This window comes from Antechinus flavipes, chromosome 2, assembly GCF_016432865.1.
Source record: "Antechinus flavipes isolate AdamAnt ecotype Samford, QLD, Australia chromosome 2, AdamAnt_v2, whole genome shotgun sequence".
NCBI classification, from domain to species: domain Eukaryota; kingdom Metazoa; phylum Chordata; class Mammalia; order Dasyuromorphia; family Dasyuridae; genus Antechinus; species Antechinus flavipes.
This window is the reverse complement of record NC_067399.1, coordinates 640,017,361-640,041,524: the sequence shown is the minus strand read 5'-3', so window position 1 is coordinate 640,041,524 and position 24,164 is coordinate 640,017,361. Positions and strand designations below refer to the sequence as shown.

Here is a 24,164-nt window from a genome sequence, read left to right as displayed (position 1 = left end):
AAGTTGAGCTGGAAGGAGTTCGGGTCCATCAGCTGGTGGCTGCCTTCATTGAACTTCATATTTCATGTTCCAAGAATTTGTAACCAGGAACAATTAGATAAAAAATAAAACAAAAAACCAAACAAAAACATGATTCTTCAAAATCTGAAGTCCACAAGTATTTTCAAAGGAATTTATTCTGTCATACTTGAATTTGGGCATAAGAGGGCTTTTGGTATATATGCTTTAAAATCAAAATTCACATACACAAAATTGAATAAACATTTGAATGTCTTTCATGTTGATCAAGCATTGCCCAGGAGAGATGGGTAGAGGTCTTCTAGAGAGAGAAGATAAAAATTACTAGACTTGGCTGACACAGGAACTGCGTTCACACTTTGGGCTTGGTTCCTTTCTGCCTGTATGTCCATAAGTCACTTCCCCTTTCCCACATCTATAGAAAAGGGTTGGACTAAATCATTGCAGAGGACCAGAGATCCCATTCATTTCCCTATGACTACTTCCTAAGCTCTGAGGTCGGGGCTCTCCTCTCCTCTATGGTGGGTATTCCATTAAAAGCTCATGGACTCATGACTCAACTCACGAGACTCCTGGGAGTGAGGGAAATGGGCCATCCTGTTCTTGGGGCTCTTTTCAACGTAGACCAGTGGTAAAGAAGTCAGAATGATGGCCTGGACTCGGGGAACCTAGTTGACTCCTTAACCATGAGGAGTCTGAAAATAGGAAAACAAAGGGCCGAGAAGGGATGGCTTCTAGAAGATGCCATTCCTGACTGGTCCCACGTCCCACGTTCTCCAAGCTACCAACAAAATCCCCGACTACCCCATCTTGATGGACTGTCACGGCCCATATGTATTTACGCAACAGATTCTATTATCTAACGTGTTGGTCCGGGACATTGTTCCCGCTAGATCATAAGTTCCATGAAGAAAGACTTTTTCACTTGCCTCTCACGGCGGTGAGGAAACGTTTTTGGAATAATGGGATGGTAGCTGGGTTAGCCGCAGGGTTAGATCTCCTGCCCTGGAAAACCTGGATTGAAGCTCTGAAGGCAGGCCCACCTTACCTCCCCCAGGAGCCCTAGTGCCGAGGACACGAAGCAGCAGCACCCCAGAGCTCCCTGGAGAGGTGGGTAGGGCAGGCACCCTGGGGTGGAGATATTAGGGAGTGGTCCGAAAAACCACTTTGGGGACCTCGGACCTCGGCAGACCCGAGGCGGCAGAGCCACGGCCGGCCGGGGAAGTATGATGGCCAACCACTGGGGCCCAAAGCTGCTGCACCTGAAGGCCTGGGGGAGCGAGGCTCCTGCAGAGTGCAGGAATCATGAAAAATCGGATTCAAAAGGACGCATCAGAGGGGCAGAAAGACGCTCTAACCTGGGGAATTTTCAAGAGAAGATGAAATTTCAGGGCAGTTAGCGTACATACTTGTTTTGCCACAGGCCCTGGGATTGCACGGTTGGGGGAATTTCCATTGTGGAAATTGTACATTACATCTTTCAGTTACGAGACTGGTTAGCGGAGAGCGCTAGTGGACCAGCACCCTGGCTGCCTTCGGCCCTTGTAGATGGGAGGTCTTCCATGTTTCAGCCAAGAAGCGGGGCCAGAAACATTCCAAAGGTTGTCCCAGAGGTTCAGTGACTTACCCACAGTCATGGCCAGCCTCGAACCCAGCCTTCCCAAGTCCAAAGCCCGCCCTCCACCGGACCTGACCCCTCTTCTGTGTTCTTTGTGGTCGGGTAGTCCACACAGAGGAATATGTGGAACTGGCTACAGAGATAAACCTGCATACAACGGACCACCAGAATGCCCCATCAAGAATGGAGGGGCTTTCAAGGTCTCAGAAGCCCTGATCCAGCTCCTCACCAGCCCATGGAGAGAAACCGGGGCTAAGGCCCAAGCGGCCTGCCTCCCCTGCTCCCCTCAGGGGGCCATGACCTTGCTGAATCTGACCCCTCCAAGCCCCGGCGATCTCCTCTGACCGGGCTGACCCGCGAGCCTAGCATCCCCGCTTCTGTTATTTAGCCTTTCATAAGATGCTCCCATTTTCCCCATTCGACCACAAGCTGCCGGTGAGCAGGAGCCGTGTCTTGCCTTGTGTGTCCCAGAGCGCCGAGCACAGAATACCACGATACTTACCGACCGGCTGCTTAATCAAATCCTGCCAGAAAACCGTCAGGGAGGGCAGGTGCAGGGGACCCTGGGCCCCGAGAGCAGCCATCTTCTCCGGGCTCCTTTCCAGAGGGAAGCTCTGCATCCCTCTACGTGAGGATGAGCCCTTGGGGCCGAGCCCTGGGGAGTTTCTCTCTTCCCCTTGCAACCTCGGAAGGGGATATTTGCCGCAGATCGTCCCTCCTCCCCCCAGCCCGTGATGCTACGTCAAAGAAGCTAAACGGGTCAGATCGTTTGTAGGTATATTTATACGTAAATACAAAATTGTATCGCCATAAGGTACTGAGTATGAACATTTACATTATTCTCCAAATCTGACTCAATCCTTGAACGTTAAATACAAAATGAAAAGATTGTAAAAATAAGAATATACACATTCAAAGAGCTTGTTACAGTATAAAATGACCGAGGGCCGCTCAGCCGCCGACTTCATCTTCTGGGAGGGGGAGTTCGTATTACTGATGGTCTTCCTCTCAGCACAGGGGTGAGCCGCTGGGCTGGGGCAGGAGAGGGCGGGGCAGGCCGGGGGGACAAACAGTCGGGGGGAGCAGTTTCGGGGGGCAGCCTTTCCTGGCACAGAACCAGAATACGGCTGGCAGAGAGCATCCGGGTAACAAGGGGGAAAGGGGAGGGCAGGGTAGGAGGCAGCAGAGATGAGAATGCTTCAGAATAGCAAACGAGAGAGAGAAGCTCTTCCCAGGCCGAGCTCCCCCTCCTGCCTTGTGCCCACGGTCCCTGTAAGACCTTTGAAAACTTCGTACCGATTGCCTTTGGCCTTGGCTCCTCAGCGAGTTTATCCCCATCACCCCGAGGAGGACTAGGGAGAGACAGAGGGTTCGAATGTCACAGTGGAGATCTGCAGCTCCTTATTCAAGGTAAGGGGTTTCCCCCATTGATAAGGTAAACAGAGAAAAAAATGTTAAGTTGGGAGAATAATACACCGGGCTCACCATGTCCTGCACCCCGGGCCTGGGGGTCCACGCTCGGGAGGAGAGGGGTCGGCCGGACCCCTGCCCCGTTCCCTGGGGGAGTGATGGAGCCCCACGGACTGCTAGAAAGAGGCGTACATGTGGACTTATAGAGTAGGTACATATGAACACACACAGTATATATTACACACCCACGGACATCGCAGCCACGCGCACGGCACCCACACACAGGCACACCGAAGGGCAGCTAAGACTGGAGCACGCGCCTTGCTTCTTACACCTTGGCACTGGGGAGGGTCTCTAGCATATGGAGGTTGGTCAAACTCTTGGGAGGAACCGGAGGCGGTCGCTCACCTCCTTCCCCATCCAACTGTGGCAAAGTCCAGCCGAGGAGCTTAGAGGCGAGGGGGGCTGGAGAGGGGAAGAGAAGACCCCTCCCCACTTACCTCTCAGGACCCCTGTCCAAAAAGGGTAGCCACAATTTGGTTTTAATAAGGCACAGTTCAATAGCAGGTGCTAGAAATGAAGAACACAGAGCTGCTAGCCACTTGTGGATGTCTCATCAGAGCTAGCTAGCCAAAGGAAAAGGCTGCCATGTACCAGGAGACAGAGGTGGACCTTTTCGACATTACCGATGGCCACCTAGGGGCTTGGCAGTGTCCCAGAGGGAGGGAGAAGGCTGGCGGAAGGCTGCTGCCCTCCTGCCAGCAGGGGAGAGGCCCAGGTGCCAGCTATTGCTGCTCGATGCCCAGCAGCTGGTACCCAGGGGGCACCATGCCCTCCTTCAGGGCATACTCAATGATGGCCTTGTAGCAGAAGTAGTACTGCTCCGGGGTCTGGATGCTGAAGGCCCTCTGGGTCCTCATCCGGGACACCGTCTGAAACACGTTCAGCGTGCCCAGCTCTTCCAGCTGCGCCAGGCAGATGTCCAGCGAACAGAAGGTGCCTGGGAAAGGAAGCAGACGGCCAAGGTTGCTTTACCGCCCCTGCCCCAAGGAACTGAAGCTGCGTCCGAAGCGGCGAACCCAAGGGCAGCCTCCCCGCCGGGGCCGGCTGGCACAGAGGCACGGCTCGGGGGCACGGCGAGCTCCCCGCCTTCTGGGCCCATCTGTCAGACCCAACGGAGGGGCTGCGAGCGAATAACGGATGCTAGTGGGGGGGCGGCAAGTCTCTATGCGGAGATGAAGAGAGTTTAAAACACGCGCTCGAGAGGGGCTTGTCCCAGGGCATGAGGAGGCCCAGGGACACCGGGGACAAAGGCGGGACAAGGACCCTCCAACTGGAACAGCCCAATCCCTCTGAAGAGCCACCTTGCTGCGGGTGGGAGGAGGCACAAGGCAGGCCCGCTGGCCCTTCACTCCGCCAAGTGTTACGCGGAACAGAAGATGGGAGAACGAGTTCCTGAAGTCCTACTTCTCTAAGGGGAAACACCTGTTTGCTCAGTTATGGATAGAAAGGGGCTGCTGCCCTCACGGGAAGAAGGGGTGGGATGGGGAAGAGGAGAAAGGACCCGGAGGAGGGGAAAGGAAAAACAAAGGAAGGCAGGAAGGGGAGAGAATCAAGGATGGAGAAAACCCAACTTGGCTTGACATGCCTCCCTCTTCCCCAGCCACTGGGCAGCTCCCCGCCACGGTCTTCCATATCTGACCAGGCAGTGGCTAACACGAGAGCTGTCGAATTCCCACTCAGCGACTTCCTGGGGAAATCTGCCTAAGGAACTCCCCACCGAGGGAGGGCTGCCGGGGCCCCGGGACGCTGGAGTCATTACCTGTCCTGCCAATGCCGGCGCTGCAGTGGACCACGATGGGAGGCCCTCTGGGATGGCCCTTGAAGCGCGGTCCCAAGCTCCTCACCGCCATCTTCTGCTGATTTCTCACTACTCTGAGGAAGTCGATCAGGCTGTCGGCCGAGGAAGGGACCCCGTAGTCCGGCCAGCTCAGGAACTGGAAGTGGATCACCTGTCTTTTTTGTCGTTCCTGAGGGCCAAAAGTCAGCACCAGTCAGTGCCAGGTGTCCCTTCCTTCTCTCCCCTCCACAGCCTTCCCTGCCTCCCAAGGTTGGCTAAGCCTTTCTGCCTCCCTGATCCATGGCCCTTCACCCTGAATCTGCCTCTCAGTCCCCTTTCCTTTGGGCTTTTTCTTCCTGCTTACGCCGAGCCCCTTTCCCGGGGGCTTTCCTCGCTCCTTTCCCTTCTCCTGAACTTCCCCTATCGGTCCCTCCCCAGGACGGAGCTCCAGCTCTAACCACTGGGGAAAAGAAGAACCCAACATCTCTTCAGCAAATTGTGGCGCTCCCCTTCCCAAAGAAGTGCCCAGAACAGTCTCAGGACAACGCAACGCCAGCACGGCAGCAATAGCGCAAGGAGGAGAGGGGTCTGCCCTGCGGGAGCGGGGAACCCCAGGGCCAGCACGGAGCACCTCCCGAGCATTCTGGGCTAGCAGAGACCCGAGCAAAGGAGGCTTCAGAGAGAAGGAACGTAAGAGGATTACGTACTTCTGTGTTATGAATCTCCAGCGTCGTTTTCTTATAATGGTTCATGTTTTCCACTCCTTGATTGGTCACCGTGAGAAATCCAAATCGGATGCGACAGTCCTTCTCCAAGGGCCAGTACTGGCCACACTTTCTCCTGCCACCTTCCTCAAACCTAGAGACACACAAAGACCCAGAATCCGAAGTTCATTAATAAGCCAGCCCCTGGCAACGCACCTCCTGCAGTGACCGAGTCCCTCAAGCTAAAGCAGAAGACCGGATCCCTTCTAGGGGGGTAACAGGGAGAGCCACGGGGGTCTTCAGTCCCGCTGTCCTCTGGGAGCGTCCCACTGTACAGAAGACAACTAGAGGAAAGGGACTTCCAGGGGAGGAGCGTCAGAAGGAAGGGAGGCTGTGAGCCCCGAGACGCCAGACATAGCCTCGGCCAGAGCTAAGTGGCAGGAGGAAGAGATGTGGTGAAATCCAATCGGCCTTTATCCCCCAGTACAGGGCCCTCTCCTCAGCACTGAGCAAGGAAGTCCCTGCTCGAGGAGACCGAGTCTACTGCACTTCAGGAAGAAAAAAACGTAATCTGGTGAGATGACGAAGAGCCTCTGGTAGGAGACGGAGAACGGGACTGCAAGAGACAAGGTGGAAGGAAACGGGAGAGCTTGTGTAGGGGCAACAGTGCGGGCAAAGACCCAGAAGCAGGAAAGGAGGTCCGGTGGGAAATGGCCAGTGGCCCATCTAGCTGGAGCAGAGAACGATCCAGGCTGGAGCTAGATTAGTTTTGCCCAAAGAAACAGAAACACTCAAGAGTTTCCAATGAGGGAAATGAGAGGGTCAGATCTGTGTTTCAGGAGAAACAATCTGGCAGATGTTGGAGGTGGATGATTGAGACACCTGAGGGGGGAGAGACCAATGAGGAAGGCCTGAATGAGGGCACTGTGAGAGGAGGAGTTGGGGAGCACATGGTGGAGATCGATTCAATACGACGTGGCAACTGATGGGCTGTGAGGAGAGAGAGTGACGGCAAGGCTGTGAATCTGGGTACCTGGGAGGATGACAAACAGAGAAGTGAGGAGGAGGGACAGCCTAAGGGGGAAATAATGCATTCTACTTAGGACATAGTGAGTTGGAGATAAATGGCCACGGAACATTCAGGAAGAGAGAGCCAAGGGACAAGGATGTGGGCTGGTCATGTAGACTAAAGGGAGGATGATTTGGCCAACATAAGCTGTGAAACGCAGAGAGAGCAGAAAACAGGACCCAGGACAGGCCCCTGGAGGATATCCATGAACATCTAGAACAGGACACAGATGAGGAACCAGCAGAGGAGAGTAAGCTGGAGCCATCACAGAGACAGGGTCAGAAAAGCAGTTATCACAAAATCACAAGCAGAATATCCGTTAAAGTAGGGAATAGTCAAGTGTCAAAAGCATCAACAAAACCTAAAAGTAAAAAGGTGAGAGTGGGAAAGCAAGGAGGAATGGAACGACAAGAGATCACAATAAGCAAAGACGGGTGGGGGGGGGAGCACAAAGGGTTGGGTGTGAGAAGGGCAGAGTTCTGGACAACGGAGACTGAAACGTCATGGGTGAGCTCAGGGAATGACCATCTCCCCGAGCATAGCTAATCATCTAGAATATATTAATAATACAGAGTGAATGTGCAAGCCCTTGGGAGCTGAGGAAGACGATGAATTAGGAGGCCAGAAGGACAGACATGTCTACTGAGAGCAAAACTGGGATGGTGGGTCAGTCGTTGGGACTCCCTGAGAAAGGAGGGAAGATAGATGGCAGGAGGATACCAAAACATCTCAAGGTATCTCATTTGGTGCTCCATTCATATGTCTTTTCCATTCTATCTAGTGGCTAGAAAGGGGGTGGTGGGTATTTCTTAGTTTGCTGGGAAGATAGGGAAGGGAGGAGTAACACTGTGGGGGGAGAGGAGTCAATGTAGGGATGGCTAAGGAAAAAAGAAGTCAACAAATCATCCTCATTTCTTTTTATTTTCTCCAAAGTGCCCAGAGTCAGAGAATTTTGGAAAAGAACCCTCAGAGGCATCTTAGAAATGACCAAATCCAGAGCTTTGTAAACCTGAAAGCATAGCACTAATATATTACTACAGGCAAAGACACTGAGATCAGAATTAAAAATTAAGTTTCCCCTGGTTGTAGCACAGCCAAACAGAAAGACCGTGCTCTTTTTTGTGATGCTGGAAAATGGAAAAGTCTGAATCAACAAAATTTTTTAAAAAATCCAAATCAGTGATTTCAACAAACCAGCCCAAATTCTCACATTCACCAATGCTGCTAATAAGTAGCATAATGGTCTTTTCTGAACATCAAGAAACTTCTTTAAAAATTTGGCTTTTTAAAGTGGGAGAGAGAAGGGGACGAAAGAGGAGAAAGAAAGCCTTAAAGGGCATGGAGAATTTTATTCCTGGTTAATCAGTTTTTAAATGACAGATTGACCATAAAAGGAAAGAAGAAAAAGAAAGCTGAGCAAATCTGACATACATGCTAGATTTCAAGAAAGTAGATTTCAAAGGGTTCAGAGGAAGAACAGGTGGAATAATTCTCAAGACAATGAAAAGTAATTTTAATAAGAAAAAAATGGAACTTCTGTCAAAAAGATCAACGTGGATATACCCAGAACTCCCCAGCTAGTTTAGATTTTAATAGGATAATGTAGAGAAGTCAGAAGCTGAACTGAACACCAAAATATGACCTAGTGCTGAAGGGTATCAGGTCCAGTGAATCTGAGAGGAAAAAACTGGCCAAGAAAGCTAAAGGAAATGGGGATTTTTTGGTTGGGGTTTTAGGTGGTTTTGGAGAATGGCTTTGTTTTTAGTTCCATTTAGGAGAAAGAAATCCAAGAGGGGGTAGCAGGACTGATGTCTGCAGTGAATGAGAAAGTACGATGGTAACCAAGGAAAACTGATCGGTTTTTATTTTGCTTTGTGATTTCTGCCAAGGAGAATGACCTGAGGGCAGGAGAGAAGAGAAGAGGAATTGATGATGGGGAATAGTTATAGGAGATGAGTAAGGAGACAAGATGAATTAGCTGTCCTGGGTGAGTTCAAGCACCTCAGGCTCAGGCGAGAGCCATCCTAGCAGTGGTCAGTCGGGGACATGGGAAAGACTGTGGAGGGAAGGAGTTGAGCCCCAAGACAAGAGATGGACGCAGACTACAAGTCTCTGAACCTGATAAAAATACAGAGCAGAATATTAAAGAAAAGGCGATTCTTGACCCCAGAGTCAGCACGGCTCCCCCGGCCAGGCCCGGCCAGACTAACCTCCTTCCCTTTCTTCACAGGGTTCCTAACCTGATGGGCCACCGGAGGATCCCCTGGGTAATTTGCTAGGTTGTATCAGAACAATCAAGGAAACGATCTCATACCGTTCTTCTGCAAGAGACACGGAGAGGTCTTTTCCAGGCAATAACCAGAGAGAGCCAGAACTGGCTGCATGGCCAGCTTTGAAGAAGAGCTATATTAAATGTCTGACGTCAACCTGGAAGGCGCTGGGCCAGAGCCCCAGGGATCAGCCCCAGGCTGTTGAACATTTTTGTCAATGAGCACAGATAAAGTGCTCATCAAACTTGTAGAAGACACAAAGCCTGAGGGGTAGTTAACACATTCAGCGACAGGACTCGGCTAGAAAGGCTTTAATGGCAGGGAGATGTGTCTTCCAGTAGATTAGGCTAATAAAATGACGTTTAACAGCGATAAATGTAATTAATGTAATTAATAGGGATAAATGTAAATTCTTACACTTTGGTTCAAAATAAGGACTTTACAAACATAAGAGGGAGGAAATAGCCAATGATTTGTCTGGAAAGGATCTGAAAGTCTAGTAAACTACAAACTCAAGGTTGACCCAAAAACTCCCGGGGCCCCGGCCTGCAGAAAGGCGGGAGGGCCGGCTTCTAGGAAGGAGGGGCCGTCACCGGCAGGTCAGACCCTCTCTGAGCCCTGGTGCGGACAGGAGGGCGCTGGTGCCATGAAGGGCCTGAGGTCCCTGCATGTAAGTCGAAGGAGGGAACTGAGGCTGTTTGGCTTAGGGAAGACTCGGGGCTCGTGGGAAGGTCTGCCATGTGGAAAAGGGATTTAGCCCTGAGGGCAGAGCAGGAACAATGAGAGGAAGCTGTGGAGAGTTCGCTTGGGCCTTTGTGGCAGTTGGGTTGCTTTTCAGCCAGGCCCTGCTCTTTGTGACCCCACCGGGGGTTTTCCTGGCAAAGACACTGGAATCGTTGTATGGAGGAGAGAACCGAGGCAGTCGGTCACCCCGACTCCAAGCCCAGTGCTCTGTCCACACTGCCACCTAGCTGCCAGAACAAGACCCAAACTTAGGCCTGATATCAGGGAAAACGTCCTAAAAGAATCCCCCTCTCCCAGGAGGAGAAGCCCCTACTGGAAGGCTTCAGGCAGAGGCCGGATGACCATTTGGGGAGTGAGGTGTGGAGGTGATGCTTCCCGAGGGGCCGGATGGGCCTGAAGGCTGCTGGGAGCCTTTCCAGCTTTAATTCTGGAGTTGGGCTAAATGTTTCCCCTTTTATAGAGAAACCGGGGTCAGGAGAGTCTAGGAAACTGCTCAGGCTGACCCAGAGAGCCTGAGACAGAACCAGGACTGCGACCCTGGTCCCCGTCCCACCCAGGGGTCTAACACATATTACTCACCCATCCCTCATTGTTGCCTATGCTTCTTGACTGCTCCTAGGCAGTAAAGATGCAAGCTGGTCGCCACATGGGGGCTCAGAGAAAGTCTCGTACCTGTCTCCCCCAGGAGCCTGGAACAGAGGTGGACCACCTCTGACAGAGGGTGGCTAGTGAACAAGGCTGCCCAAATGCATTTAGTTAAGGGCTTATTAGGAAACAACAGTGAAGTTGTTAGTCCTGGGCTATCAAAGCAAACCCGAGGCAGAGGTTATGTAGCTTCAATGAACCCACAAGATTCATTTCCATTACAGGTTGGCTACGCCAAGAGTGACACAACTGATTCTCCTTTCTACCAGCATTGTTTCCTTCTTCAAGAAAATTCTTATAATTTTTCCAATTACAAGCAAAAATAATGTTGACACTTTTTTAAAATTTTAAGTTCCAAATTCTTTCCCTCCCTTTCCGAGAGGATGAGCAATTTGATATAGATTATACATGTGCAGTCATGCAAAATACTCTTACATTAGCCATGTTGTGAAAGAAAACGCACACAAAAAAAGTTAAAAAAAAAAAAAAAAAGCATGTTCTCATCTACCTTCAGATTCTGTCAGTTCTTTCTCTGAAGATGGAAAGCATTTTTCAAACTAAGTCCTTTGGAATTATCTTAGATCACTGTATCACTGAGAAGTTCTTTACAGCTGAACATTTGACATTATTGAGGTTTTAATTCTGCTCATTTCACTTTCCATTGGTTCATGTAAGTCTTTACAGGTTTTTCCTCAAATCTCTCCTTCCAGGACTTTTCTGACTTTCATTATCAGAAAATCAAAACGAATCTCCCACCTCCCTCCTTCAGTCCTCGTTCTAATATCTTGACATCCAACATCATGATCTTTGAAATTCAATTCTTTGATCACATCCACCTGTCTTTCCTCTTCTCCACCCCGCAACCATCCAAGTTTTTACCTGATATCTAATAATACATTATCCAAACATTTCTTCCACCTCAAGCCCTCCTCCCTACTCTGACAGCACTTGCCTCCACTGCCGATGAGGGAAGGGTAATGGTGGTGATGGAGGAACAGGTACTCACCGGGTGGTCATGACAATCACCAGAACTTTCTGCTCCCACACCATGAGCCAAAAGTCATGGTAGGTGTTCTCCAAAGGACCTAAAGTGAGAGAACAAGAGATGGCATGGGACACAAAAAACATTTCTTTCCTTCTTTCTCTTTCTTCCTCTGCCCTAAGGGATCCAAATTAGCCTTCTGTTCTTCTGTCATTAGGCTCTCTCCTAAAGAATTCATCCACTATTATAGTTCCAAAAAGCACTTCTATGATTAAGATTTACCTTCTGGTCCTTCCCTCTCAGGTAAGTCCCAGGGCCACATAATCATCCTGGACATCTTAGTTATCACCTCAAACTCAAAATCAGAACTAATCCATTTCCCAGTCTCTCTTCTTTGCCCTCTCCTCCCTTTCTTCTTTCCTTCCTTCCAGTAGCCAAGTAGTTAACAAATCAAAGACTAGTTTGTCTCCCTTCCTTTGCATCTCTCCTGTGATTCAGGTTCTCTCCTTATCTGATTATAATCTCTCTCCAAACCATCCCACGTACCACCTAGAAGTAGTAGTAGTGGAAAGAACCAACTATCATTTGTATGAACACCTTTCTGGGCTTCAGTTTCCACATCTGCAAAACAAAGTGGGGAGTAAGAGTGGTTGCCTAAGGTCCCTTCTAGCTCTCAATCTGATTCTGGGATAAATGTTCAAGTGTTCCTTAAATAGCCTGGTCATGTTCCTACTAAAAATTCTCAACGGTTCTCTGTTCGCCTGTGTCAAATCTGCATTCTTCTACCTGCTTTAAAGATCCTCCATCACGTAATCCTAGCCTTCAGGACTCCTAGAGATGCATTCTGTACTACTCCTTTCCCCTCCTTGAATGTCTTCCCTTCTTCCCTCTATAAGCACATCTCCACAGCACATTTTCTTCTTATTTTTCAGCCCGTTCAAGAAACCAGTTCATGTGGCCGATTCTTTGCATCCAAGAAAGCAGTCCGCTACCTTAAGAGGGCCACAGAATTTGTTTATATTACTGTCGTCACTTTCTGACCCCCAGATCACCATCTCACTCTGTGACATCAGTCCCTGATTCGCGGTTCACATGGTTTTTTCTCCACACCCTCTGTCTTCTTTAGAGCCCTTCAGCACTCATGCTGACATTCTTCTGACCAGCTCACCCCATGGTGATTTCCTACATCCAACTGCAATGACCAATTTCTCTCTTCAAATTGTCTAATTGTGTCTACAAGGCACTAGAATGATCAAGTCTTAGATCTTAATCTCTGCTTTCTATCTCATGTTCCAGGAACAAGAAGTGCCTCAGACTTAAGCTGATCATTATAGATCTCATCACCATCCAGCTAACCCAGCCTAGGCTACTTAACACCTTCCCACTTCCCACAGTCTCCTCTCCCCTTCATTTGGGAGGCTGGAGTGCAGAGTACTCATCTCCTCCCAAAGCTCCTTCAACTTTGTGATTATTATGCATCTTAATACCTCAAGACAAGTGTAAGACCATCAACAGAATTAAAAAAAAGGAAGGGGAGAGCAAATTTAGAAATGGAGTTCTGTTTCATACAATGTTTGAAACATTGGCAAAACATATTTAGCCTATATCAGATTGCTTGCTCTCTTAGGAAGGAGAAAGGAAAAGTAAGGAAGAGAGAAAAAAAAATTTAGAACACAAAGTTTAACAAAAATGAAGATAGAAAACTATCTTTACATGTATTTGGAAAAATTAAATAATACAGGGGGAAAAAAAAGAAACATTGGCAAAACACGTACTAGCACAGAATTAAAACTCAGGTTGGTGGTGGGGCTGGAGTTAGTAGTAAAGACATCAAAGTCATCCAGAGAGAAGCAGCAATAGAAGCAATAGCAGTAGATATATTACCAAAAGAAAGAATAATTTTTTTTTAATTTCTGGGAATATCCACACTAAAAAAGGAAGACTATGAGCCACTGAAGGAGACCAGGAAGGAACGTTAAGGGCAGACACAAGTATGATCAGGTCACAGAACATCAGAAGTATGGGGTGGTAAATGGTGTCAAATGCAGCAGAAAATTCAGGGAGAAGCAAGCCTTAAAACAAGATGGTGGCTTTGGCAATTAGAAGGCTCCAAAATCATGCCTCTGGAGCTGGATATTGGAGGAAATCCAGTCCAATCTCTTCTGTTTAGAGATGAAAAAACTAAAGCCCAGAGAGTTGACATACAAAGAGGCAACCAGGTATTGAGCAGCAAAGTCAAGATTTTTTGACTCCAACTCCAATATCCATTGGATTCTGTCTATCCCTTGTTTATACATAATTGCTTGTATGTTGTCTCCTCCATTATACCACGAGTTCTTTGGGGACAACAACTCTTCCATGTCTTTGTTTCCTTAGCACTTAGTTCAGTGTCTGGTACAATATGGGTTACTTGACCCTATACTGTCTCTGTTAGCAACATTGGGAACAACAGTTTCAGTAAGGACAGAAAACAGATTTTAAGGCGAAGAACGTGCATGATGAAAAAGTAAAGGGGTAAATGGAGACTTTGCGGGGTTCATTTTTTTTAAACTTAGATTTAAAAAATCTTAGCTGTGAATAAGAGGAAAAAATTGGGAAGCCACTGACCAATGGCTCGAGGTGGTAAGACTATTACAGAAAGGTATAGTTTGGGGTTATTTTGACTACCTGGACCTGACTAGTTTTATAGACAGAAGGGAAAGAGCCAGGATATAGAGAGAAATTGAAGATGAAAGCAGAGAAGGAATGATTAACTCAGTCGGAGACAACTAAAGCCTGGCACAGAACCATGACAGACATGATGGGGACTTCTGCTGAAACTCTCTGCCAAGCCAATACTTATTGACATGCCCCCACAACAGTTTTGTCTTTCAAAGGGTAGAAGATTCAACAAAGGAAAATTCTGTCCTGGGCCTGATTCTCACCAACAGTGAATATCACAGATGAGGCTGCAGGGGAGGCAATCAAGAGCCTTAGAAAGGTGACTGCATCATCTCAGAATCTGGTGGAGGAGAAAGAAAGTCCAGAAAGGCTCAACAGAATCCCTAAACTATGGGAGGGCAGATTTCTAAAGTTGTAGAGAAAGGACAGATTAGTTCCCACAGACTAAAAATCTAGAAGCAAAATCAACTTAGAAGAGACAGAAAGCTCTCAAAAATAAGAACTGCGACAGTGGGGCAAAGCAATGGCATTGAACTCAAACATAAATGGGGCAATTCAGTCAGACCCCAAGGATCCCTGTGGTGACAACCCCCCCCAAATTAACATTACCTACATATTACAGCATTTTTATTTTAATTTCCCAACTAAATTTTAATCTGACTCAGCCTCACCAGTCCTGGCAGTGTTTGACCTCTGGTTTAAAAGGATTGATGACACTGTACAGGGACCTTAGCAGCTTAGATTTTAAAATGACAAGTATGGAAGACAGAATCAAGGACAAAAAAGATTAACAGGATCTTATGAGACCTGGGTCCAAGCTCTGAATAAACTGAAGCAGGTGAAAGATTTTAAGAAAAAATGGACGTTATAGCTTTTTTAAGCTCTACTAGAGAGGAAAGGATCAAAGAAGTGCCTAAGGTTTGGGAAAGTCAAATAATAATTGGATAATAAGCTCTTGGGCTGTCCTTTTCTCTGCCAAGGAAAGTGATCTTTGGACTAGAAAAGACAGAACAGAAATGGTAATATGGAGTTGAATTGCTCCAGAGCAGCAGTTGCTCTCATCACCACCCTATTCATGCTGGGTATCAAGTCTTCAGGCCTGGGGAACCACATCCCAGGATGCTGAAATAAAAGCTGGGATGGTTTCATTCTTTGTGTCAAATCTCCCAGTGGCCAGCACATAAGCACCTGTGCCCCAGAAGTGGCCACTTGATAAAATCTAAATGACTGATTGCTTGCAGCAATCTTTATAAGACTGAAAATCGCCAGCTGATTAGAAAAGGGCAAATGGCCAGATTTTATTTTTAAAGAGAACACAGGCAGCAAACTCCAGGCCAGTGAACTTGCCTCCAACTCCTGACAAAATTCTAGAGTTGATGATGAAAGAGGCGGTTAACAAACACCACCCGAAAAGGAAGCGTCTGCATGATGACTCACGTCCCATAAACAAAAACATTAGGAGGTGGCTGAAAGCCTCATCTTGGCCCCCAGAAGAAGAGATGCAGCTAATTCTCCAACCTCCTCCCTAGAGGCAAGCCCCACAAGCCCATTCTGCAGCCTGGAGACCAAAGGCGGCTCTGCTCTGTCGATTTTCGTTGGGTTTCTTCACAACACGGAAGGATTCAGCAATGGCGAGTCCAGAGGAAGGCAGATGGTGCAAATAGCAGTGGTATGAATAACAAAAAGCAGGAAATAAAACTTTACAAAACCCGAGCTGCATCAAGCCCTTATTTCCCTCTCTGAAAAGGTGACTAGACAGGGTGGATGAGGAGATGCTGATCTCCACTCAGGAGCCTCCTGTCCTACTCTGGTGAAAGAGATGGTGACATCAGGCTGATGTCCTTAAAGCGGGGGCCCGATCCTCAGCCCTGACCGAGAAGGAGGTCTCCCTCAGCCCCTAAGAATCTCAGCATCTTCATCAATGCATCTTATCAAGCTGACACAAGGTTGGGAGAAATAATTCACACCCTAACTGAAGTTAGGATCCAAAAAGATCTGGGAGAAATTGGACAAATATGGCAACTTTACTAAGATAATTACAGTTCTCATTTCTATTTATATGCTTGATGGTGTGCATAACACTGTCTGCTCACACTTATTCTACTTCTTTCTCATAACTGTGAGAGGCAGGTGCTATTAAGCCCATTTTACAGAGGGAGAAGCTGAGGTTCCAAGGGGTTAAAATGAAGTAGTAAAAAATGTCAAGATTTGAAAGTTGGGAGCTCCAAGGCTCTTGTGTTTCTCAGGAGATTGAAGTTAAAAATGTAATGGATAAAAATGTAGAGTTTCACACTCAGGTTGACAAATGATTTCTAAAGTACAAGATGGGAGCCATGTGGTCAGAAGGCAGATCGTCAGGAAAAGGTCTTTCAAAATTGCAGACTACACTGGAGTCCATCCCAAGGGTGGCCCCAAAGGCTATTTCCAGAGAGCAGCCCAGGAGGGTGCCCGAATCCCAAGGGGGACAGGACTTGGTGGGCTTGACGCCAGGAAAAACTTAACAGCGAGAGCTGTTTAACTGGTGAGAAGGTGGCAAGCTCCTCTTGCAGGAAGCCTTCAAGCAAAGGCCGCATAAGTGTCTTGGGGGATGTTCTTGGCTGGTCTCTAGGGTCCTTTCCCGATCTGATTCAGAGCCGAGGAGAAACCTCCATCTTCCCGGAACACGAGTGTTAGGATTACAGTAAGTCAGAATTAGTGAAGCAGAGGCTTCTGGTGGGAAAGAGGGGGAAGGAGGAAGGAAATGAGGAGCAGAGAGCAGACCTTCACCTTCCTCCTTCCTCTGGCCTCTGTCTCATAGCAGTTTTCTCAAGTCTTTGACTATCATGGGCAATGTCCCCAAAAACCCTGCTGTTGGTTCCTCAAACTCAGCTCCCAGGACTTCATCTCTCATCTCCCTAAACCACCCATGGGGATAGTTCTACCTTGGACTTTCCCATCTCGCAAAACCATCCCCTCTACAATCCTGAACTCTGGAATTCCCCCGACCACAGATATCCGGCCCTCCTCCGTCCTCATTATAACCTCGGCCCCACCATCCTCCCCCGTGGTTCTTAGAATCTTCCCTCCGAGTCCTCCCCTCACGAACTCGTCACTAACTTTTTCCATCTACGTTTCACTTGAGTCTCAGCCCACTTTTTCATAACTTATTAACGACTGTTTGGACAGCTCCGACCTCCTCAGCTTCTCTGCTCGAGTTCCTGCACACGGACAGAATAAAACCCTGACCTTGTTCCTGGGTCCACCACAAATCCACGGGTCCTCCGACCCACACAGCAATTCCCTCACTCATCTCAGCTGACTGTCACACGCCGGCAACAACCAAACGGCAACTCGAAGCAGATTTGAGTCAGGCCCCGGAGCACAGCCCCTCACCGACAAACGAGGAAACGGAGGTCAGGAGAACACCACGTGACTGGTTCAGGATCCCAAGCTGGCAAGGGCCAGGAGCAGGACCCGAATCCAAGCCCGCCGGACTCCAAGCCCAGGGCACCCATTTGTGGTCCAGAATTTCAGCTCCATTTAATTCAGTTCAATCCAACAAACACTGACCAAGTTCCTGCCGTGTCAGGTACAACATGCACTTCACCAGTGTGGGGGGACTCTGAGGGCAGAAACTCCCTCTTTTCCGGGACTTAGATCCAGAGGCGCAGCCCTGGCATCCAGCCCTGTCTCAGAGGCAGCCCTCGCCCCCCAGGCCAAGCCAAGGCTCCTCGGATGTCGGAGAGCCGGAGCAGCGGGGACGTACGTCCTGCCCTTCCACGGCAAACCACCTCCCCCGTTCCAGAGAGCTCGACAACTCAACTCCTGACTGAGAGGTCCCACCTCGAAAGGGCCGTTTCAACAGAGCTGAATTGGGCCTGCGTCGATACCGGAGAGCTTCTGGGCAGGGCTTTGGGGCCTCGATGAGCCCACGGACTCCCCTGGAAGCCTTCCTAAGTCAGCCTCATCAACAAACATCCACTCAGGGCTTAGGCAGGGAGGGAAAACTCAATGTCTGTGTGGGTGCACCCAAATGCACATTCTACGTGCCCATGTTACCTGGACGCCTCATTTACGCATCACATGCACACACCCCTGCGTTTTGTGTACCGCATGTGGGTGTCCTGGGCTTCTGCACTGGAGAAACGCACATTTCAGTGGATCGGAAGGAGCTAAGAACTAGATGTCCATACTAAAGCGGACATGACAGTCCCAGGCTTTTTACACAGAGCTTCTCCTGAGGGTCTGGGCCAGGTTCAGTGTCCCAGTAGCTACCGATCCCTACCCGGGGTGAACAGCTAATGATGGCACATTTATCCTTTACTTTGTTGCTGTCATTCATCAGAGTAATCAAATGCCAAAATTGCTCACGAGAAAACTATCAGCGAATACCGATTTAATTTGCTTTCTAGCAATTATTAAGAGAATCATGGCAGGATGTGATCACTAATTTCTGCCCATGATGAGGATTTCCCTTAGAATGTTTTTCAATGCATCAATTAAAACGTACAGGATTCCAAAGATGACCAGTCGGATTTTGTCAATTGTCTTCCTCCTGACATTAGCCTGTAAGTTTCTTGAGGGCAGGAATTGTCTAGCATAATGTCAGACACATAACAGGAGCTTAATAATGACAAATATGATTATCAAGAGTATTTTTAAAACAAGTTCTCAGTCCCCAAGTGAAGAACCCTTGCTCTAGAGGAAAACAGAGTGATCATCAATCGCTGCCGTCAGAGACTATTCCTGGACAGAACTTGAGAGGGTGTCCAAATTCTCCAGAACCACTGTGCTCCTTTCTGGCTACGCACGGGAGCAAAGCCAAAAAGAAAGCTACCCAACAGCTGGGCAGAGAGAGTGTATCAGGTTCCAGGCCTCCTCTCCGAGCCCCCTGCCTCCGAGACCGAGGGTACCGAGTCTGCCCTGAAGCTCCTTCCAAATGGACGCGAGCCCAAGGCTTTCACGGGTCAGCGCTTTACTCCCAGACTGAGCTCGCCTTCTCAAGCACCAGCTTCCTAGTGTGAGAAGGCACGGAAATCGCCCCTTCCTCTCTTCTGCCCTCCCAGCTCCTCTAAGAAGCTAACTTTGATCCCCCGCCATGTCTCATGCACAGCTGCCTCCTCCCTTGGAGTCTAGTTACAGAGAGTATGGAGCAGGGGGCTGTCCAAGAAATCCCAGAAACCTCCCCCGTGGCCAGGAGCCAGACCAGTCCGGATCCCAGCTCACCTTGTGTGCCAATGTAAGCATTCTTCTGCTTATAGCCGTCCATGAAGCTGGCGTTGATGTAGTCTGTCTGGAAGGAAAAAGAAAGAAAACTCACTCATTCTTGCCTGGAAAGGGACGGGGCTGGGACAGGAGACAACACAGTCACAGGGCCGGCCCGATGAGCCGGACCTCCTGGAATCCAGACTGAGCTCACGTGGAATGAGGTCCTCTCCTCCAGTAACCTTGCCACTGACCACTCAGAAAGGGCCCATTAAAGACGCCCAATCCCAACGGCTTTCTGGCTCTGCTTCTCCATTTTCAGGGATTTAGGGTCTATTGCAGTGGTTCTCAAAGTGTGGTCTAGAGAATCTTGAGGATCTCTGAAACCCTTTTAGAGGGTGTACAAATTCAAAAATAGTTTTTATTTCCAATATGGTAAATGTCTATAAATATAATCCAGATAAACAAAAACGCTTTGGAGAGATCCTCAATAATTTTTAATAGGATAAAGATACTGACAACGAAAGTTTGAGAACCACTGGTCTATTGAGTGAATGAGGGAAAAAGCAGACTTAACTTAAGTGGGCAGTTAGTACGACTCTCCATCTAAATGCTCACAAATACAAACGGTCCATGCACACTGCGCCCATCCACCAAAAGACATCTCCCATCAAAGGTGCAAAACGTCACAACCAGGAGAGGAGCAGCGGGAGGAAACTGGAGCAGGCAAGTGTACTCGGCCACCAAAAACGGAGGACCTAAAACTCACTTCTGCCATCACCACGCAAAATCCTAAGCTGTCTCCCACACTTGGGCACAAATCTGGGGAAGTCCCCCGAGGTTCTCCTACCCAACCGAGCCCAGTCACCCCCACGATGTCATCTACTTCTCCATGATTATGTCCTCTCCTACTTGTGCTCCAATAGGGAGGGTCCCTGAGCTACACTGTTTAGGAACTTTGTACCCAGCAGTCATGTAGGGTGGAAAGAGGAAAAGGACGGAGGTTGCCACTAATATACAGTATTATATCATGCCAGGAAAAAGCCCGACTTCTGCTATTCCCTGTGGATCCCCTGCCCCACACCCTTTGGGAAGAGCACAATGACCAGCCACAGTCGTCGGTATCCTCCTCAAGCTAATGATCATCACCTCATCAGAAGAGCCCGTTACTCTCCGCAGTTCCTACTCATCCCACTGCCTTCAGATCATCCCCTCCCCTGGAGCCACGTGGTCAGGAACTGTCCAAATTCTGCCTGGCCCCTGGCCTACCCCTTGGACCTCCCACCTCAGAGCTGGAACCATAAAAAAGGGGGCACATGGAAGCATGACCTCTGCCTCGGTTACCCCGCCCGACCCACGCACCCTTTCTCCTCCCAGAGGGCAGAGGGCCACTACACTAGCACTGGCCTGGCATGCTTAAGTACCCGTCTCCTCGGGGCACGAGCGCGTTGTCAGAATGATGATGAGGCAAGTCAGGAAAGAGAAGCCTGGCGCACACGGCTGTCAGCTTCACTTTGTACACAAGATATAAAGAAAAAGCCAGAGGTTTTCATGTTGTCAAATGAGACTCCGCTGACCAACCCTGACTTTTCTATTGCACCTCTACGAAAGCCAAGTGTGGGCTTTGGCCCTTGTGTTCTTTAATAGCCAAGAATCCCTGGAAATCAGAAATAATAACGGCACAAGATTCAGTGTGTGATGGGACCCGGAAGAGAGCCAAACACTCCACCTGAGAATAGTCGGATTTGACAGAAATTTTGACTAAGATTCCAGGAGCAAAACTTGGGGATGAGAGGATGATTTGTTTGCAAATGATTTTGGGGAAATCACCTTATTTCATCAATCACACCCTCTACTTGTATTCCCAGCAATCAGAGGAAATTTAGGCAAGCTTTCCGGTTAGTAGCCAGAAGAAAAGAGCTTTGAATTAATCCAAAGAGAGTGGAGATGGGCTCCACAGCTCACCCCTGACATGAGTGGGCAGCAGGCAGGTGGTGAGCTCCGGAGAGCATCACACGCTCGGCCGGCTCTGAGTCACCTAAGACCGAGGAGCCGGCTCTGAATCACAGGCTCGGGATCAGCCCGATGCCATCCTCGGGAGATGAAGACGATTCCATCCGCATATTATCTTCTAAGAAGGTGATGAACTTGGGCTCGGGAGTTCTCCTCCAGTCCCTCTAGTGAATGGGGGCGTCCATTTGCAAGTCAAACGGATGGAGCTGGGCTGGGGGACCAGACTGACGGTTACTGGTCCCAGCCCTGATGGAAACCGTGAGCCCTCCACAGGAGCACTAACGAGGCTCTTTCCTTTACAGACTATTTGGATTTGTTTCACCTCAGCACAATGTTGGCTCCTTGAGGACGGGACATTTTATTTGTCTCTGTATTCCTGACTGAACGCGGCCCTGGCCCAAAGGAGATGAACTCCAGACTGATCCAATCACTCACAAGCATTAGTAAAAGGGGAATTCAGAGAATCTCAAGCTGACAATTATTTAAAACATTTATACAGCACTTACTGTGCTCCGGGCACTACGCTAAATGCTTTACCCTCCCAACAGTCCTAAGGGGGAGGGGTTGCTATGATCCCTGTTTTACAGGTGAGGAAACTAAGGCAGAGATTAATGCAACAGCTAATAAGTGTCTGAGGGCAGCCCAGACCACAGGACTTCCTGACTCCGGACCTGACACTCTGTCCTCTGTGTCCCCTTCCCTGCTGTCCAGGCTGAAAGGGACATCTGAGATTTAGGATTCCATCCACTTATTGCTTGTCCATCATCATGAGGAGAACCAACAACGTCACAGGGAGATGTCTCGACTTTTGAATGAACTGGATCTAAATGAGGCGGACTGCGCAAAGCCAGGAGCATCCAGCGGTAGAACAACAGTTGGGAAGACTAGCGATGGCCCAGGATGCGGCGGATGACCGCGGCGGATGACCTCGGCGTCCCCAACGTCCAGCCAAGCCCAAGCACAGCACGGAGCCCGCTTCCGGGCCCTGGCACAAACTGTTCCCCACGGCCCCCTCCGCCAAGGGAGGTCTTCGCAGGCTGGGGGAGCCTCCCTCCCACCTGGTGTAGCCCGGCACTGGCCAGGCTGTGGCTGCTGTGCGAGCCCCGCCTTCTGGGCGCCCAGGCAAGAGCCGCCGACCCCAGAAGTGGATGAGCAGCCCTGAAAGGGGCTCGGCAGGGCCTCCCACCCGAGGCAGGGCCTCCCACCGGAGACGGGCCCTCCTGAACACCCCGTGCCCTTTCTGGATGATCTGATAGATGAAGCCAGTGATGTCCAGAGAAGGAAAGGCCTGCTAACAGCCAAATATTTCAGGGGCATCCCGGTCTGGAACCCAGCTTTCTGAATCAGGCTTTCTCTGAGCTTCCCTTTGGAGTCTTCCCCTCCTCTCCTGGAAAGGGGGGCCTTTCCGTATTACTTACCTGGGCGATTCCGCTCCCCTTGGTCAGCTTCACGCGGGTTTGGTCCAGGCACGGCACGTCGCCGTATCGGTTTTTCTCCAAGTTCCCCGGGGACCTGGAGGCAAGGGCAGACCACCAAAAACCAACGTCAGACCACCTTTACAAGCCAGCGCACAGAGAAACCTTGGGGGAATTCCAGTTTCCAGTCATTTAGAATTTACGCCTCCCCTCTTTCCAGAAGGAATTTTGGGGAGCTTCCGAGATTGAACACATGTGGATGAGACACTTAAGGGCAAAACCCAGAAAACCAGCTGAAAGGACCAAATAAAGATGGCACCAGGCACCCCTCACAACTGTGCACAAGGCCCAGGGAAGATCTGCCGTCTACCCCACAAGCGCCAATGACTGAAAGGTTCCGCTTTGTAAGGAAATCCATGGATCCCTTCACGTGGGACAGAGACTGAAGGCTGCGTTCGTGCAGTTCCAGGGAGGGTCATGGGAACTGCACTAATAACGAAGGCAGAGGAGTTGTCTGCGTTGGGACTGAGCCAGGCCCAAGCAGGACCTCCTGCTGTCGTTTTCCTCACAAAGGAGAGGAGGGGGACGGGACGATTTCAGTCCCCCCAGGTGGGGCGCTCTCCACTTCCACGAGGTGCCCTAGCATCCTTCCCTATCGGCAGGGACCCGCCTTCAACGCCAGGGAGCCGCCCCAGGCCATGGAGGAAGCAGGAGCTCCGCCCCAGGCCCTGCCCCCTTGCCCACGGGAGCTGATCTCGCCACTCACATGGAGCAGTGGAAGGTGCCCACGGGGTTCTCTCGGCGAATGTCCTCATACTCTTCGTAAATGCCCCGCTTCTGCCGCTGGTTGAAGTGTTCCAGCAGCTCCACGATGGTCATGGCTTGGGGGCCCGGGACGTGCACCGAGTCGCTATCCCCGGAGGGGGTGAGGGACAGCAAGATGATTTCATCAAGGGGGTCCAGGTGGCCGTTCACTTGGGGGAGGAACTGGAAGTTCCAGCTGGAGAGGTCCAACTTGATATAGCCTCCCAGGCTTTCAGGAAGGCACTCCCGGGGCAGATGCTGGGTCAGCTCACTCGTCCTCATTATCTGAATCTGGGCGGGCAGAAGCAGGAGGCAGTAAGAGGGTCAGACAAATAACGAATGAAGGAAGAATTCTGCTTACAAGGGAGCTGGGAAACAAAACGGGATTTAACTGAAAAACGGGAACACCAAGAAAGGAAATGGGGGGTCCCCTCTATCCTCTGACATTTCCGTGCATGAGGCAGGAGGGCAGCATTTCTCTTAGGGAAAACCTTGCGAAGGGTCCCTCCTCTCCCCAGTTTGCCCCGGCTGCCCCCAACAATCTCTCAGGTCCTTACAATTTGCCTTTGTATATTTAGCTTTTTAAGGTTAAGAAGCATTTGGCTCGAAATCACCTCATTTCATCAATCAGTGCTCTACAGGCGAGCATTACGGGTACCACCCGTTACCTTCATTCACAGGTAAATTGGCTGCTAAGTTATATGCAGTTAGGAAACGCTGAGGTCATTTTTGATCCTCAATCTCTTTCAAAACAAGATTAGCCTTTGGGGGGGTGAGATGATGCAGG

At 49.6% G+C, this 24,164-nt stretch overlaps 1 protein-coding gene across 1 annotated transcript in view; it reads right to left on the bottom strand.

Annotated features, from left to right (window-relative positions):
• Window positions 1-2,396: 2,396 nt before the first annotated feature.
• The window catches only part of PTPN9 (protein tyrosine phosphatase non-receptor type 9), a 61,845-nt gene continuing 40,077 nt past the window's right edge, over window positions 2,397-24,164 (bottom strand). Inside the window, exons 7-13 of the mRNA XM_051982209.1 lie at window positions 23,340-23,668; window positions 22,577-22,670; window positions 19,167-19,233; window positions 11,325-11,403; window positions 5,594-5,744; window positions 4,869-5,076; window positions 2,397-4,046 (exon numbers count right to left, since the gene is read on the bottom strand). Of these exons, the coding sequence (XP_051838169.1) occupies window positions 3,832-4,046; window positions 4,869-5,076; window positions 5,594-5,744; window positions 11,325-11,403; window positions 19,167-19,233; window positions 22,577-22,670; window positions 23,340-23,668 (1,143 nt within the window). The 3' untranslated portion in view covers window positions 2,397-3,831. The remainder of the gene's footprint in view (window positions 4,047-4,868; window positions 5,077-5,593; window positions 5,745-11,324; window positions 11,404-19,166; window positions 19,234-22,576; window positions 22,671-23,339; window positions 23,669-24,164) is intronic.